Source organism: Panthera uncia, chromosome E1, assembly GCF_023721935.1.
Source record: "Panthera uncia isolate 11264 chromosome E1, Puncia_PCG_1.0, whole genome shotgun sequence".
In the NCBI taxonomy this organism is placed as follows: domain Eukaryota; kingdom Metazoa; phylum Chordata; class Mammalia; order Carnivora; family Felidae; genus Panthera; species Panthera uncia.
In genome coordinates this window covers 8,835,182-8,851,316 of record NC_064814.1, presented here as the reverse complement: position 1 = coordinate 8,851,316, position 16,135 = coordinate 8,835,182, and the positions used below count along the sequence as shown (strand labels likewise).

Below are 16,135 nucleotides of genomic sequence, written 5' to 3'. Positions count from 1 at the left end.
CCCTATTGATGTTTGTTTTTTTTTAATAATTCAGAATAATTTATATTTTTCTAAAATAGTGATTGTACTTGGCTGGAAACATCTAGAATTTTTTAACATTCCATTACTACTCAAATAATAGTCCATTAGCTTTAGAATTATATTTATGTGGGGTATCTGGGCGGCTGCGTCAGGAGAGCATCCGACTCTTGATCTCAGGGTCATGAGTTCAAGCCCCACATTGGGCGTGGAGCCTACTTTAAAAAAAAAAAAAAGGATTATATTTCTTTTGGCTTTGTTCCAGAAAGGATTTAAATCAGCAATTAGTAGTATTATCTTTATGACTCCGACATAGGTTAGATAATTTCCAGATGTCTGTGATAAAATTGTCAGATTCCTCCTACTATTCCTTTAAAGTGGACTTGAGTTTTCCCTGCCTTCTTCAGTAACTGGTTTTGGATTCCTCCTTTGTATAAACACAGATTAGCACTGATGCACAAAACCTCACATCTGCTGATCTCATTGCTGAGAGAGACCTGTCCCAGGAGAGTGGTGTATTTATGCAGTTGGCTGCTGTAACACGAGTTCCTTTTCCTAGCTCTGTTAGTTAATTCTGAAAGGCCTTCCAGTTTGCCTTCTTTCACAAATGAGTAAAGGACAGACTGAAGTTGACACAGTTGGCAGGTCCAGCTTTGAAAGAGCCTCTGTCAAAAACCAAAGCCCTAACTATTGTTGTGTCTTTTCTGAAAGTATGAGAATTTTAAAAATAAAAACAAAGCCAAGGCCCCAGACACTGGATAGAAATAGGAAATTAACGGCTCTCCTTCTTGCTTTCTTTTTTTTCCCTTGCTTTCTTTCTCATTGAAGTATAGTTGATGCACAGTGTTACATCAGTTTCAGGTGGACAGCATAGTGATTCCACGTGTCCGTGCCTCATGCCGTGCTCACCACAAGTGTAGCTATACCACCTGTCACCAAACAAAGTGTACCTAAGTTGCTCTGTCACAAATAACAAAAAGTAAATAAGGGATATTGTCATGATAGGAGGTTTATTCTCATAATCCCCTGTGTTCTTTCAACCAAAGAAATGACTGACTAGCAGTAGATAATGCTGAAAATGCATGCTTGTGTTTCTTTGTTTTGTTTTTGTCTGAAGACTAGATTAATTTATGTTTTTTCCTATCCCAGGCTCGAGCTGGAATCATTAGCACTGTAGAGGTTCTAAAAGTCATGGAGGCTTTTGTGAATGAGCCCAATTATACTGTATGGAGCGACCTGAGCTGTAACCTGGGGATTCTCTCAACTCTCTTGTCCCACACAGACTTCTATGAGGAAATCCAGGAGTTTGTGAAAGATGTCTTTTCACCCATAGGGGAGAGACTAGGCTGGGACCCCAAACCTGGAGAAGGTAATGGATGCACGGAATGGGGAAAGAATTGATGAGGAATTGGACCCTTTTTACTCACCTGTGGTTAACAGTACCGGTAGTATCGTGGTATCTGTTGGGTGTTACTATGTTTTCAGCTCCCCAGAAATTAAATCTTAGGTCTTTTAAGTTTATTGGTGAAGTTACATGGGTCACCAACCTAAAAACAGTGGTGGTCATGTGTATTCACTGTTAAATACGATTCGTAAACAACACAAATGGTGGAAATAGAGGCCTTTTACAGCGTTCCAAAAGCCTGTCTGTAGTCAAGAAAAGCTAAAGGGAATTTTAGATGATTTTATTTATTATTGCCATAACTATCAGGCACCTTATGTGTACAACTCGGAAGGATACCGAGAGACAGTAAGTGAATTAAGGAAGTTACTGACATTCTACATGTGTTCTCTCCTCTGATTATTTCCATAATTGTATATTTACTCTTTTGCCGTCATCATATGTTGGGAATGGTGATCTTGTGGTTTTATATATAATTGTTTTCTACCATCTGCAAATAACTAAAGGTGGTATTTCATCCTGGCAGTCTTGATCTCAGAGTCTTTTGCAATAAGAACAACAGTAACAATTACCTAGAGCTCTATGTTTTCCCCTTGTGGATTCAACAAATATTTATGCGCCTAGTAAATACCAGGTACTATTCTGGGAGCTGGTGGTACAGCAGTGAAGAAAGCTTTGCCCTATGTGGCTTACATTCTAGTGGGAGACACAGCAAACCATTGAACATACGATAATTTAGGTGGCAACGAGTATCATGAAGAAAAATAAAGTTAGGTAAGGTAGATAAAGAGTGGTAGGCCGGTACACCCTAGCCTGGTCAGGGCAACAGTCACTCATGATGAAGTGATAATATGAGCATAAGCAGAGACCTGAGAGAGAGCTGTGAGGCCATCTAGAGGGAAATGGTCCAGACAGGGAACAGCCAGTGCAGGAGATCTGCAGCAGGAGCAGGCTTGGGTTGTTCGAGGAATAACAAGGAGGCTAGTTACATCAGGACGGAGTAAGTGAGGGGGACAGAGTGGGAAGCGGTGCAGCTCCTATAGGACCTGTGGGACCTAGTACATTTTCGACTTTCACAGTTAGTGATATGAGAAAGTGACTTGAGAGCTGATGCACAAGAACGTGACTTGACGTACTCAGCTGTGTGGGACCCAGACGAGTGGAGAGGCAAGAGACAGGAGCAGGGAGACCTTACAGAGCTGTTCGAGTAATCCAGTTGAGGTGCCGGGTGCAGCTTACACTTGCAGGTGGCAGATTCTGGGCGTGTTTTGAAGGTAGAACTGAACCTATTTGGTGGTGGACTGACTGCAAGGGGAAGGAGGAGGAGCCACCACATTCTGGCCTGAGGACCGGAGGGGTGACCTTGCCAGATACAGAACAGGATGGCCGTAGAAGTGGGCTGGGAACAGAGGGAATCAGGAGCTGGGTGTTGGACACGTCAACTTAGACATCCAGGTGGAGAGTCAAGCCTAGAGGTCTAGGCTGAATAAATGCATTTAGTGTGTAGATGGTGTTTACAGCCACGAGACTGGACGAGATCACGCAGGGCCTGAGTGTAGGCGGACAAAAGAGGTCTGAGGGCTAGGTCCGATGCCAGGCCAAGATTTGGAGATTGAGTGGAAGACGAGGAGTCCGCAAGGGAGACTGGCCACTGAGGTGGGAGAGTCAGGAGGGAGGAGATGTTCCAGACGTCTTAAGAAGCAGTGCAGAAGGAGCGTTACCCACTGTGACGGCTGGTGCTCTGAGTCCGGCGAGATGAAGGGGGTTGGTGAGGCCATCAGCAAGTTCTGTGGAGCGGTGGAGAGCACTAGTGGTCCTCCAGAGCGGGAGGGGGTAAGCAAAGGGCACATTCAGACAACTTTTTTTTTTTAATTTTTAATGTTTATTTTTGGGAGAGAGAGACAGAGCATGAGCAAGGGAGGGGCAGAAAGAGAGAGGGAGACACAGAATCGGAAGCAGGCTCCAGGCTCTGAGCTGTCAGCACAGAGCTGGATGTGGGGCTTGAACTCAAGAACCGTGAGATACGACCCGAGCCGAAGTCAGACGCTTAACCGACTGAGCCACCCCCCAGGCACCCCACATTCAGACAACTTCTTCAAGGAGTTTTTGCTGAAAAGGCAATCAGAGAAAAGGGGATAGTCTGGGGAGAGATGTAGAGTCAGTGGAGGCATATATATATTTTTTTTAATAAAGAGGGAGATTTTGTAACATGTTTTTGTGCTGATGACAATGCTAGAGTAGTAATAGAAAAATCCGTGATGTGAAAGAGACGGGGGCTAATTCCTGGAGCGATGGCCAAGCGATGGAGAGGAGTCGGGACCCAACGGAGGAGTGTGCTTTAGACAGGAGCACAGAGCCCTAGAAACAAAACATGAGAGGGTGTGTGGGGTCAGATCCACGCAGACTGGTGGATGTTGTACTTCTCTTTCACGGCTCAAAAACACCTTAATGAAATAGGGAGAATATCTTTAGTTTTCTAGTTTTATAGATAGAAGAATCAAACAGCAAAATAATAAAACATTCCCTTGTGTCACACAGCAAGTGAGTACCAGAGTCAGAATTACAAATTGGTTCTTCTAAGAACCTCACTAGTGTCCTGTTGTGTTATGTATTGATCTCCTATTGTTTTCTTGGACTTATTTTTTTACTGAGTTATAATTTAAATGTAGCAAAATGCACCATTCAATGTTACATTTCTTGGGGTGCCTTGGTAGCTCAGTCAGTTAGGCATCCAGCTTCAGCTCAGGTTCGAGCACTGGGTCGGGATCTGTCCTGACAGCTCAGAGCCTGGAGCCTGCTCCGGATATTCATTCATTCTCTCCCTCTCTCTCTCTCTCTCTCTCTCTCTCTTTCTCTCTGCCCCTCCCCTGCTCTCTCCAAAATAAATAAACATTAAAAAAAAATTTAATGTTACAACTCAGCGACTTTTGACAAAAAATACACTGAAGAGGTTGCCTCGGGCCTCTTCCCAGTCAGTCCTTGCCAGGCCGGTTCCCCTATCCATCCCCTCCAGGCTAACACTATTCTGCCTTTTTTCACCCTAGATTAATATTATCTCTTCTAGAACTTTATGTAAATGGAATCCTAATATATTTTTCCTGCTCTTACATCTGGCTTCTTTCAATATAATGTGCTAGAGATACATCCAGGGTGTTCATTCCATTTTATTGCTTAGTGGTATTTCATTGTATGTACCACAACTTAGCTGTTTTGGTATTGCAATCCATCATTGCTAGTGTTAACTTTTTTTTTTTTTAAGACATAGTATATAATAAAATGTACCTTTTAAAGTATACAACTCAGTCTTTTTTAGTTTGTTCACAGCATTGCACACCCGTCACCACCATCCAATTCCAGAATAACTTCTTTAGCCTCAAAAGAAACTCCATACCCATGGCAGTCACTCCCCATCCCCTGGCAATCCCGATCCCTGGTAACCACTAATCTGCTGTCTGTCTCTATGGATTTGCCTACTCTGGGCACTTCCTGTAAATGGAATCATACCCCGTGTAGCCTTTTGTGTCTCACTTTTTTCACTTAGCACAATGTTGCTAAGGTTCATCCGTGTTGCAGTGTCTGTCAGTACCGCATCCTCTTATAGCTGAATAGTATTCTGCTGTATGGATGTACCACATTTTGTGTTTTCATCACTTGGTGGGTGTTTGGATGGTTTCTACTTTTCGACAGTTGTGAATGCTGCTGTGAACATGTGTGTACAAATTTTTGTGGACGTAACACCTCCGTTTCTATTGCGTGGACTTGCCGGATCATACGGTAACCCCATGTTTAACCTCTCTAGGAATTGCCAGACTGTTTTTCCAAGTGGTCACAACATTTTATGTTCCCGCCAGCAGCATATGAGGGTTCTAACATCTCCGCGTCCTTGACAGTGCTTGTTATTGTCTGTCTTTTTTAGTCATCCTGGTGGGTGTGAAGCAGATCTCATAGTGGTTTTGATTTGCGTTTCCCTAATGACCAAAGTTGAACATCTCTTTATGTGCTTATTGGAGTAAACCGATCCATCAGATTTCGATTTTTAAAAATCTCAGATTTCAATTGGTTATACACAGCGTACTAGTTCAGTATGTGGCCTTTTTTCTGAATCTTGGGTCAAAACTGCATGATCTAAGCCTGTTTCTTTCACATATAATCCTTAGCAATGTAATTACCTAGATGGAGTGAACATTTAGTCAATTCAGATCATTGGCATTTGTAGACAAAGTCAGCAAATTCATTTGCTTGTCTAGTGTGTTTATTAGCACTTCATTTCACTCTTGTGATTTGAACAGTATAAATCAGTGTCCTCTCAAGTACTAGGGTAATTGATTGTGTTTGTTCAAGATGGCAGACATGGTATAAGATATCCAAGTAGCATATTTGTGAAAATGGGATTTTTAAGCAGTGTTGTGTCTCTTTTACTTCTTAATCAGGTCATCTAGATGCACTCCTGAGGGGCTTGGTTCTGGGCAAACTAGGAAAAGCAGGACATAAGGCAACATTAGAAGAAGCCCGCCGTCGATTTAAGGACCACGTGGAAGGGAAACAGATTCTCTCCGCTGATCTGAGGAGTCCTGTAGGTTTTCATGATAAATAACCTTGATTTCTAGGTGACTGCATCATTCTGCACACAGTGTGGGATGTATTTAATGGTAACCAGAAATGACCTAGACACTGACCCACACATTGTGTCTGACTCTGTGTTAATATGTGCCATTTAGGTGGTTTGTAGCCAGCTTCTCGTTTGTTTCAAGTTTCTCAGACTACACTGTGCTTAAAGCTGATTATCTGTGCACATTCCCCTGAGAGAGCCGGTGTGCATGCCGTCTCCCTGTCTGGTTTTCAGTATGGGCTCCGAAGCTCTTTGTCGCACAGTTTGTACGTAACATCCACACACAGCTGTGTACAATCGTGTTGACTTGCTTTCTGCCTTAACATTAGAATATTTGGAACAAGATACAGTTAATCAGATGCCTTCTTTGTCGTTCCTGTATTCTCTTGTAGGTTTATCTGACCGTTTTGAAGCATGGTGATGGCACTACCTTAGACATTATGCTAAAGGTGAGTACATTCGGAAAGGGTTTCCATCTTCTGCTGTTAAACTTGGATTGACACAGTACAAGCTTTAAGTGGTTAAAAAAAAAAAAAAGTCCTGGCGAAAGAAATATATGTAGATATGCATGTTGCAGACAGGCAAATATTAAGAAACTATGGGAGAGAGATATCATGTCTGTTCACGTGTACTACCAATACAATGCCAGAAGTCATCTAGTGTTCTCACTTTTTTTAATTTCTAAGTTTATGTATCTTAAACCAAAAAATGAAGTGTTCATTTTGATTAACAAGTCAAGCTCTTAAAATTTTCCCTTCTGTGTAAACTTACATAGGATCCTTCCCATTTTGAAGAAAAGGTTTGTGTCTGTGCTTAGGGGAGAGAGAATCAGGTGTCTCCAGGGTTTGAGTTATGTCAGTGCCTCTTATGAATGGACAGGAAATTAATTGACTTGCCTGCGTAGCCTCTGTAGTTTCCCCAGAGGGTTGGCATGTAATTAAACTCTAATACAGATACTGTACTTTTCCAGTCCCTGTCCATGCGGTTGTCAATCTAAGAAATCACTTGACAGGGGGAGCTGAATGTACTTATTACCATCGAATAAAATGTGCAAAATGTGTCTAAATACCCAAATTACGTGTCAAATCTGCAAAGCCCATTCGTTTAAAGACCTGCTCTTAGTGGGAACAAACAGAACAGGAATGGGATGTGCTTTGCTACTTCCATCTTTAATGGATTAAGAACACTTTTCTGACCTCAAGTAGATCAAAATTGCAAATCCAATTTCTAGTATTTCATTTTAAACAAATCCTGTTTGTTTTTTTTTTAATGTTTATTTATTTTTGAGAGAGAGAGCATGAGCATGAGCAGGGGAGGGGCAGAGAGAGAGGGAGACACAGAATCCGAAGCAGGCTCCAGACTCTGAGCTGTCAGCACAGAGCCCGACACAGGGCTCGAACTCAGGGACCGCGAGATCATGACCTGAGCAGAAGTCAGATGCTCAACCGACTGAGCCACCCAGGCGCCCCCAAATCATATTTTTTAAATGATTAAAATATTTTGAAAAATGTAAACTTTAAGAAACTCAAAATGTGCCACTTTACTGATCTTGTACAAGAGTTTCCTTTCTAATAATATCAAAATTATACTTTGGGTTTAACTTAACTTTCAATTAAATGACATTGAGGTCCCTTCTCAGTCTTAATATTCTGTGAAACTGTGCACTATGAATCCTGTATTTCTTTGCATATGAAATCAGATATTTGTGGGTTTTGTCTTTTCCATAGCAGTATGGAACAAAATAGGGGTTCTGAAATTTTCATGACAGATACCTTGACATTTTCATGTCATAGCACACTTTTAAGAATTTATTCTAGTATGTATATTTAATAAGTGTTGGCATCTATTTAATGTAAGGGAGCTGACTATAATTCTGATTTACTATCGAAAGAGCTCTAATGAAGGCCAAATTAGGTTTCTTCAAGAAACCAGTTGATGGGAGATGAGGAGGATTGTCTTCTGTTGGTAATTTAGGAATAATGAGGCCCGCTAATAAAGAACTTTGATTTCAAAGTATATTTTGGAATGTGGTGTTGTGGTGCCATCTAGTGGACTAGTTTAACAGGTTCTCCTTGGGGAAAACCATGCTTCTTGAAAGCCAGAGTTCAGACCTTGAGTCCTGGAGCTGAAAAGGACCTTAGAAATTATCTCTCCACCCCACTCATTTTACACAAGGGGAAACTGAGATCCAAAGAGGTTAAGGACTTAGTCAAGGTCACACAGCTAGTTAGACACAAAACCAGGACTAGAACCCAGGTCTCCTGACTTCTATCTATTTTACTACACTGCTGCTCAAAAGAAATCAAAGGAAAAGAAGAGGAAATGGGGGCCTGTGATGGGGTGTGCGGACACTGGTCAGTGTAAAACCTTCAGTGAGAAAAAAAGCCAACAGAGTCTATCGATTAAGTTGTCTTGGAGAGATATCTCATATATGCTTGTAATTTTTGTATGCGTAATGTTTTGTTTCTGATGGTGGAAAAAAGACTCGGTATAATCACTGTGGAAGATTTAGAGACTAGAAAAGTATAAAGAAAATACTTACCTGTAATTTGAAATGTTTAAAAAGGTCACAAAATAGGTATAAGATGATCTGATGTCCAATTTGGTAATGTACGTATTGTAATAATTTAATTTTTTCTTTATGCTTCTCATTTTCCTAATTTCCTGCATTCAGCATGCGATGCTTTTGCAGTTGAAAAATTTGATGATACAGAATCCCACTGATCAGAGACCATCGTTAATATTAACATACATTTTTGACTATTAGAAATTAAATTGATGACCTTCAATGGTATTGGCAATCACCAGTTTGTTCATTTAACACAGAACATTAGTCAGACATCATACCCCTCAGATCTTGAATTTAAACTGCTCAGAACTGATGACCAGCCATTCACATAGTACTCACTTACATTTAGTGACTTACTATAATGGCAAATCACAAATTTAGTGCCTGAACATCCTGTAAAGTTTTATCTTCTGTTAATTTTATGCCCTGCGTGCCTAGCCAATGAGAATATAGAATAGAAGTTTCACCTTACTGGGGGAGAAGCTCATATAAGCATGTGTCTGACTTCCAGGGGACAGTTAACTATCTCGATCTGTATTTTTTCACTATAGCTTCACAAACAAGCAGATATGCAGGAAGAGAAAAACCGAATTGAAAGGGTCCTTGGGGCTACTCTTTCACCTGAATTGATTCAAAAAGTCCTCACGTTTGCACTTTCAGTAAGTTACAATGAAAACTGCTTTTAGAGGGAATTGTAACCTATCAATCTGTGGCAGCTGTCTTTGACTCCATATTCTCTTGATCTGCTTTAACCCCTTCCTCTTAGTCTGGGGGAAATGGAATGGGCTTTTGTTACTGACCTCTATCTATATCTGCCTCTAACGGTGGGAATCGGGATAGTTGGAAGCAGGAATAAACTGGCAAGCCTACTTATCTTACCCCTGTGCCTACTTTCTGTCTCTTCCTTTCTTTATCCTGTAGGAACCCAAGCAAACATCTATTCAGCAGCCTGTTTTTACCTGTCTCAGTGCCTCATTCTCAATTTGGCTGATCTTTAGGAAGCTTTCTGGTGCCAGTTATTCCTAAAATAAGGAATGAGGGTCTTCAGTGTGATTACTTGGGTACCTCAACAGCATTTGCCCTTTCTGGCACCAGAAGATGTTTTGAGTACAGTAGACTTTTCGTTCTCTATTTCTAGGAAGAGGTACGCCCACAGGACACTGTGTCAGTAATTGGTGGAGTGGCAGGAGGCAGCAAGCATGGAAGGAAGGCTGCTTGGAAGTTTATAAAAGACAACTGGGAAGAACTTTATAATCGATACCAGGGAGGATTCTTAATATCCAGACTAATAAAGGTGTGTGAAGATTTTTATTTTGAGTAGCTTGCCTATCATAGATGTTATTTAGAGACATCCCTGATTCACTAGGCCTATAGTCTTTGCTCTTTAAGGGTTTCTTCCAAAAAAACCCACAAAAGTTCCTTAAATAATTATTAGCTTTATTAAAGGGCTTCTCCATCACCCATCCTGCACCTTCTAGAATATTCTGAAGTTGGGAGAATATAAAATGATTTGGTTTTTGGGTAAATGGAAGTTTGTTCCTAGCGTCTTTTAGTTACATTTACTATTTAAACCATTGTTTTTTCAGCTATCAGTTGAGGGATTTGCAGTTGATAAAATGGCTGGAGAGGTTAAGGTAAGCAAAGTACTGTTTCCTTTTTACTTTTCAATCTAGTAAGTAAAAACACTAATGAGCCAAATTGTAATGATACGATGTTGGGGTAATGCTGTATTTATCCTTGTTTTTGCTTGGAAGAAGACAGCTTGGGTTGTGTCTTTAATGCTTGAAGAATTTAGGGTTGGAATCATCTTTGAGCGCTTTGCAATATGGTTGAAGGAGCGTGGTGGAACTTGGAATCAGTCGATCTGAGTATAAATCTGTGCTCTGCCCTATGTTAGCTATGGGACTTCAAGTAAGTTTTTTAATCCCTGTGAGCCTGTCTCCTCATCCATAAAATGGAATGATGATAAGATTGTTATTTAAGTAATGTAGTGGGACTGGAACAGAGTAGTAGGTCCTTGATAATGGTTCTTTTTTTCCTTTCTAATAACAACCTTCATAGGTCTGTCCTGTGCACGAGGAGACAAGATGGCTATGCAAGGAATCTCCTCTTAGCCCTTACAAAGGAGAATCTTCAGTTTAGTGGTAAAGTTCAGCATGTGAGGAACAGATCTACACTGATGAGGGAAATCTTAATGTTAAGCCTTCCATTGGATTTAATTGTGAAGTTATTTTTGAAGTGTCACTTTTACCTTTACTTCTTGAAGGCAGTGGGGTTACGAGGTGTGAATGTGGAGGCTCTGAGGGCTGTTGTGTTGTTTCACTCACTCTGTGAGCCATTGTTTGGAATTTTAAGGTTTCAGGTCTTGAGAAAACAGTGAAACACTTGATCTCTGCCTTCATTTAACTTACATTGTATGCTGTGGAAACAGTTACTTTACCGTAAAGGATAGAAGTACTCTGAAGGAGAAGTACATATACCTGGTTTGGAGGGGAAAGGCAGTGAGTGGCCAAGCTGAGACCGGGAAGATAGGTAGAGGCCAGACTGGAGGGCCTTGGAGGCCATATGAATTCAAGTGCAAAGCCCTTGAACTGCTTGTCAACAGGGGAGTGAGTTGATGTGATTTGTACCATAAAAATTTCAGTCCGGCTGCAGTATGGGAAAGAGAAACATTTTGGGATGCTGACTGCAAGCAAGAATGATAGAGTAGCTTTCAGGAGATGGAGTTATGAAATTCAAGGGCTTGGGTTTGTTAATCTTTAATTCAACAAATATTTACTGATTGGCTTCTCTGTGTTGTGAATGTACCTGGCAGAGGAAGAAGGAAGAATCAACGATAATTCCTGGGTTTCTTATATGTAAATAGTGGTGCTATTTATGGAGATGGAATGACGGGCAGTTCTGTATTGTACTTGGGCCCTAAGAACCCAGCCCCAAGAACGAGCCTCAGCGAAGGCGCCATTGTTGTTTGTGTGAACGAGGTTATTGATTTCCAAAAGTTCTAGACTTAATCTGATGAATTAGTCATTCTTTCCTTTACACCTGTGACGACTGGTTCAAAGTAAAGACCCCTATCCTTTCGTTGGTTGGTATTTAAGAGTTGCTCTGTTTACTATGAATCTTGGTATACTTCATTGGAACGTAGTTTGTTGAATCTTTAATCAATAAGCTTTGGATAAATTATAATAAATTCAGAAATGTTTTGTTGTATGAAAGATGTGAGTCTGTGGAGCAGCAATTTAATCTTTGTGGTCTTATCGCCTTCACAAATTAATCTCTGTTTGAAGCAGCCGGAATGTGTGCGTCCTTAAGGACTCTGCCTGCCAAGTATTGTGCTAACAGTTTTTATGGATTTTCTCTTAAACTTCTGGACTAAATAGTTTCTTACCAATGAGAAAACAGAATGATTAATGTACTCAAACTCACAGGCTAATACATGACCGAACCGAGATTTGAATCCCAACCTAATTCCAAAGCCCTACATTAACCACTAGATAATGAACCTAAAAGACAGGCCAGAGGTTCTGCCTCTTTGTTACCTTTTGATTAGATTTGAAGCATGTATTTGGGGAAGAATTCCTGTATGCAGGTCTAAGGGGCTGCTTTGTTTTCTTTTAGCCTGGGAGTAGCAGCGGTAAATTTTCACGATTAAAGCTTTTGAATCCTTTACAGAACAGTGGGTAACTTCTCATGACCTGTGATACTTCTAACTTCGTACCATTGCTAGTAATGATCCTACCTTCTGGGTTGTTTTATACCAGGCTTTCTTCGAGAGCCACCCAGCTCCTTCAGCTGAGCGCACCATCCAGCAGTGCTGTGAAAATATCCTGCTGAATGCTGCTTGGCTAAAGCGAGATGCTGAGAGCATTCACCAGTACCTCCTTCAGCGAAAGGCCTCGCCACCTACGGCGTGAACCCTGGCGTGAACCCTGAGCGCCGCCACCGCGGTTCTGCTGCTTGGCTGCAGGGATGAGGTGGGGCTACCGAACAGCTGATTCATATGCCGAGAATTTGGAGTCTTCTTTCAAACCAGTGGGGGTTGGACGATGAATGTAGTTAACTGGTTCCTGCTCACACTCCAGAATTAAATTCTATTGAAAAAGGAAAATCAGCAATTCAGCAAAAAAATAAGTAAATAAATAAAAATAAAAAATAAAAAATGTAAATATGATAGTAATAAAATAGAGCATAACGAAACTGTGAAACTTCCTGAAGCCTTGTCAGTGGTTAAAAGTATTTAACACTCTCCTGTTAATGACAGATGTTCTGTTTTTATAACCTACCAAAAGGAAACTAGAGGCTTCTGGGTGAAGAAGATTTTTTGTGAAGTGGGTTCTGCGAGCAGCCTACAAGCCAAGGGTAGTGTCCATTGCTCTGGGAATGGTTAAACGTGAAAGGCTGATAGCTGGTATAACATAGAGTCTGTGCATAATTCCAAGTGTTTTTTGGTTTTTTGTTTTTGGGGTTTTGGTTTTTTGTTTTTTTTTTGTTTTTTTTTTTTTGTTTTTTTTGGGCATGGGGACTGATCAGGAAGATATATTTTCCTGCATAACTCAATCTGAACCAAGGATTGTAGTTTTCCTCCTTGCCTTCCCTTCTGTGTGACCCCCTTGGCCAAAAAAAAAAAAAACAAAAAAAACAAAAAAAGTTAAAAAAACCAAACCTATCCTGGTCTGGGTTTTTCCTCCTCCTAGTTCTCCCCCCCACCCCCCCCCCCCCCCCACCCCCCACCCCCCCCTACCCCCGGTGTCCTTCTTAGAGATAAAGAAATAATAAGGAAACATCTTTTATAGCCACATTAAATAAGAGAAACTGATATACATTATTTTTTCTTTCTTTTTTAAGATAACTTTTAAGAACCCTGAAATGCATATAGGTGAGACATAGAGATGAAAGGGTTTTCAGCCAGGCCATCCTGAAGGAGTCACTCTGCTAACAGCGGTCTTAGTTGTCTGACAGGCCAACTGTTAAGCCTCTTTCCAACAGTGTCAACACTGGCTTCTCCTGGTTCATTCTGGACATGTAAGAAGTCCGTGGTAACTGCTGCAGGGGCCGCATATTAGTGGTAACTGGTTCAAACAAAAACTGTAAGCCTGTGTGCCACTCTTCGCTTTAACAGTGTATCCTACTAACAAGCCTCACCTAACTAATCCAGCGAGTTTTAACTCTAAACCTCTTTCCTTTTCTCTGGCCCTACCTTTTTTCTTTTCTTCCCTTTTTCCTTTTCTTTTTATTTTTCTTTTTAAAAATATTTTTTGTGTTATTAACAGGAATTCATATTTGGTGTGGCTTAACTGTATTTCAGAAGGTCATCAGATTGTGAGACTGCTTCCTTGAAACATTTTTGTGCTATTGTTTTAAAAAAATAATAATTAAAAAACAGTTGGCGTTAATAAAAATGTCAATGTGAAATTGATGTCCTGATTTCTTTTATTCTCTTCAATAAGAAATTACAAGCGTTTCCTATCATTCACTAGGATTATAAGAAGTTTTGCTATCATGGGATTTTTTGAGTCTAAGAAAATCCAGTTTCTGAATTCCTTAATGACTAAGACCTAAACAGAAAAATCCTAAGAGTCCTTCTAAATTCATTCTGGATCAGTCAGCATTCAGGAGTTAACCTGACACTTGCCAGTTCCCGTTTCTTGAGGCTCTCTTGTCCAGGTGCCACACGCAGGGCGGCCATGAGGCCATCTAGGCATGTGCTTAAGGCACCAGCAAAGTAGGGACACCAAAAAGACTGAGAAGAAATCTGCTTAGTATTCTCATTTTACAATCAGAAATTCTAGAAAGAAGTAATTTCATTTTCAGCATATATACAAGTTTTGTGTATAATAGTTAATTGGCTTGAATTATGCTGCGGCACAGGTGGTGGAGGGTGTCTTCTGTGTCCCCTTCAGAGCCGCTCCCATCCCGTTCTGTGCCCTGGGAGGGCTTGGCCCACACGGACTGCACTGACAGGGTCCTTTGCCCTCTGACTTCAGGTTGTGTTGATCCAATTTGTAATACCTTCAAGATCAAAAGGCATGAGGAGAGGACGTTCAGGGTATTTATTCACCAGGCTTCCTCATCCCCAGGTCACATGGGTCGTCTGTGACCCTCTACCAAAGGCCACGACTCCTGTTCAGAAGCCCTCTCTAGCTTCTAGCTCCGTCACTTTGCCCCTTCAAATCTAGGGAAAGGATTATTCCCTTCTAGCTCTGGATCATTCCATTATTCCTTGTTGGTTCCCCTGAACTTTGCTCACATCTTTGTAAATAGTCCCTTTATTAAACCTTCATCAAGTTACCTAGTTCAAGTGTGTTCTCTGTTCTCTACTAATATCCTGACTGATTCTGGCACCAGAGTCCTGATGATAACGGGTCTCTAAAGGTCTTAAATCAGCCTTTTTGGTGTTAGATTTACTGCTTGTCTTCCAAGTAGCTCCCTATCGGGTAATATATTCATTTTACAGGTGAGAAAGCAGGCTCAGAAAAATTAGGTAAAGAGTTACACAACAAATAACTTAGGGGGCACCTGAGTGGCTCAGTTGGTTAAGCGTCCAACTCTTGGTTTTGGCTCAGGTCGTGATGTCATTCTCTCTCTCTCTCTCCCTCCCTCTTAAACTTGAAAAAAAAAGGAAAAAAACAACTTAGAACCAGTGGTCAGCCCAAGATCACCAGCCTCTAAAACCTGTTTTCTTCTCACTAATTGTCATGTCTTCACATTTAAAAGGTCGTACAGTCAGACTGGATCCAGACAACAGCTTTAAAGATTTTTAATGATTTTTCCTTGGTTAAAGATTTTAGTGGAAATCAGAAGGTTAGAAAGAAAGATGAATGTGGGGTACCTGGCTGGCTCAGTAGAGCATGCAACTCTTGATCTTGGGGTCATGAGTTCAAGCCCCACATAGAGCTAATTAAAAATTTTTTTTCAGGGGCGCCTGGGTGGCTCAGTCGGTTAAGTGGCCGACTTCGGCCCAGGTCATGATCTCGCGGTCCCTGAGTTCGAGCCCCGCGTCGGGCTCTGTGCTGACAGCTCGGAGCCTGGAGCCTGCTTCGGATTCTGTGTCTCCCTCTCTCTCTCTCTGCCCCTCCCCACTCATGGTCTCTCTGTCAAAAATAAACATTAAAAAATTTTTTTATTTTTATTTTTTTATAAGACTGTCTTCTCCTTTGAGATAATGCAGAAATTCACCCAAGGTGGACCGTGCCTTCTTGCACCGCCCCCAGCAGGCACAGACTGCTCAAGGTGCTTGGTTTCCAACACAAGCACAAGAGACAGGAGACCCTGATGGTAATAAAATGTTAGGCCAAACAACTGCCTTCCCTGGGAAACCAAATCAGAGGATTGGTTGCTGTACCAGGACATTTGATGGCAAATGTGATAGATGGCAGGGTCAGAGAAGGGAAGGTTTATCGGGCTGTTCGTGTCACTTGTAAAAAAAAAAAAAAAAGTCTGCTCGGTCCTGCATTTCCGCTGCTGGTATCTGGCAGGTGTAGCTTTCAGCACTGAACTTCTGGTTCCAACACTGGGGTAGAGTTAACGACAGGAACAT

The 16,135-nt window shown here is 41.3% G+C and overlaps 1 protein-coding gene and 1 long non-coding RNA gene across 5 annotated transcripts in view; one reads left to right on the top strand and one right to left on the bottom strand.

The window, feature by feature from the left end:
* The window catches only part of NPEPPS (aminopeptidase puromycin sensitive), a 96,007-nt gene extending 83,495 nt beyond the window's left edge, over positions 1 to 12,512 (top strand). For all 3 annotated transcript variants that reach the window (XM_049637485.1, XM_049637483.1, XM_049637484.1), the window contains 7 exons: positions 1,168 to 1,387; positions 5,851 to 5,993; positions 6,422 to 6,478; positions 9,150 to 9,257; positions 9,737 to 9,892; positions 10,185 to 10,232; positions 12,360 to 12,512. In XM_049637485.1, coding sequence (XP_049493442.1) covers positions 1,168 to 1,387; positions 5,851 to 5,993; positions 6,422 to 6,478; positions 9,150 to 9,257; positions 9,737 to 9,892; positions 10,185 to 10,232; positions 12,360 to 12,512 — 885 coding nt within the window. The remainder of the gene's footprint in view (positions 1 to 1,167; positions 1,388 to 5,850; positions 5,994 to 6,421; positions 6,479 to 9,149; positions 9,258 to 9,736; positions 9,893 to 10,184; positions 10,233 to 12,359) is intronic.
* The window catches only part of LOC125927319 (uncharacterized), a 37,913-nt gene continuing 25,344 nt past the window's right edge, over positions 3,567 to 16,135 (bottom strand). For both annotated transcript variants that reach the window (XR_007459298.1, XR_007459297.1), the window contains exons 2-3: positions 12,338 to 12,689; positions 3,567 to 3,778 (exon numbers count right to left, since the gene is read on the bottom strand). This is a non-coding gene — a long non-coding RNA (uncharacterized LOC125927319). The remainder of the gene's footprint in view (positions 3,779 to 12,337; positions 12,690 to 16,135) is intronic.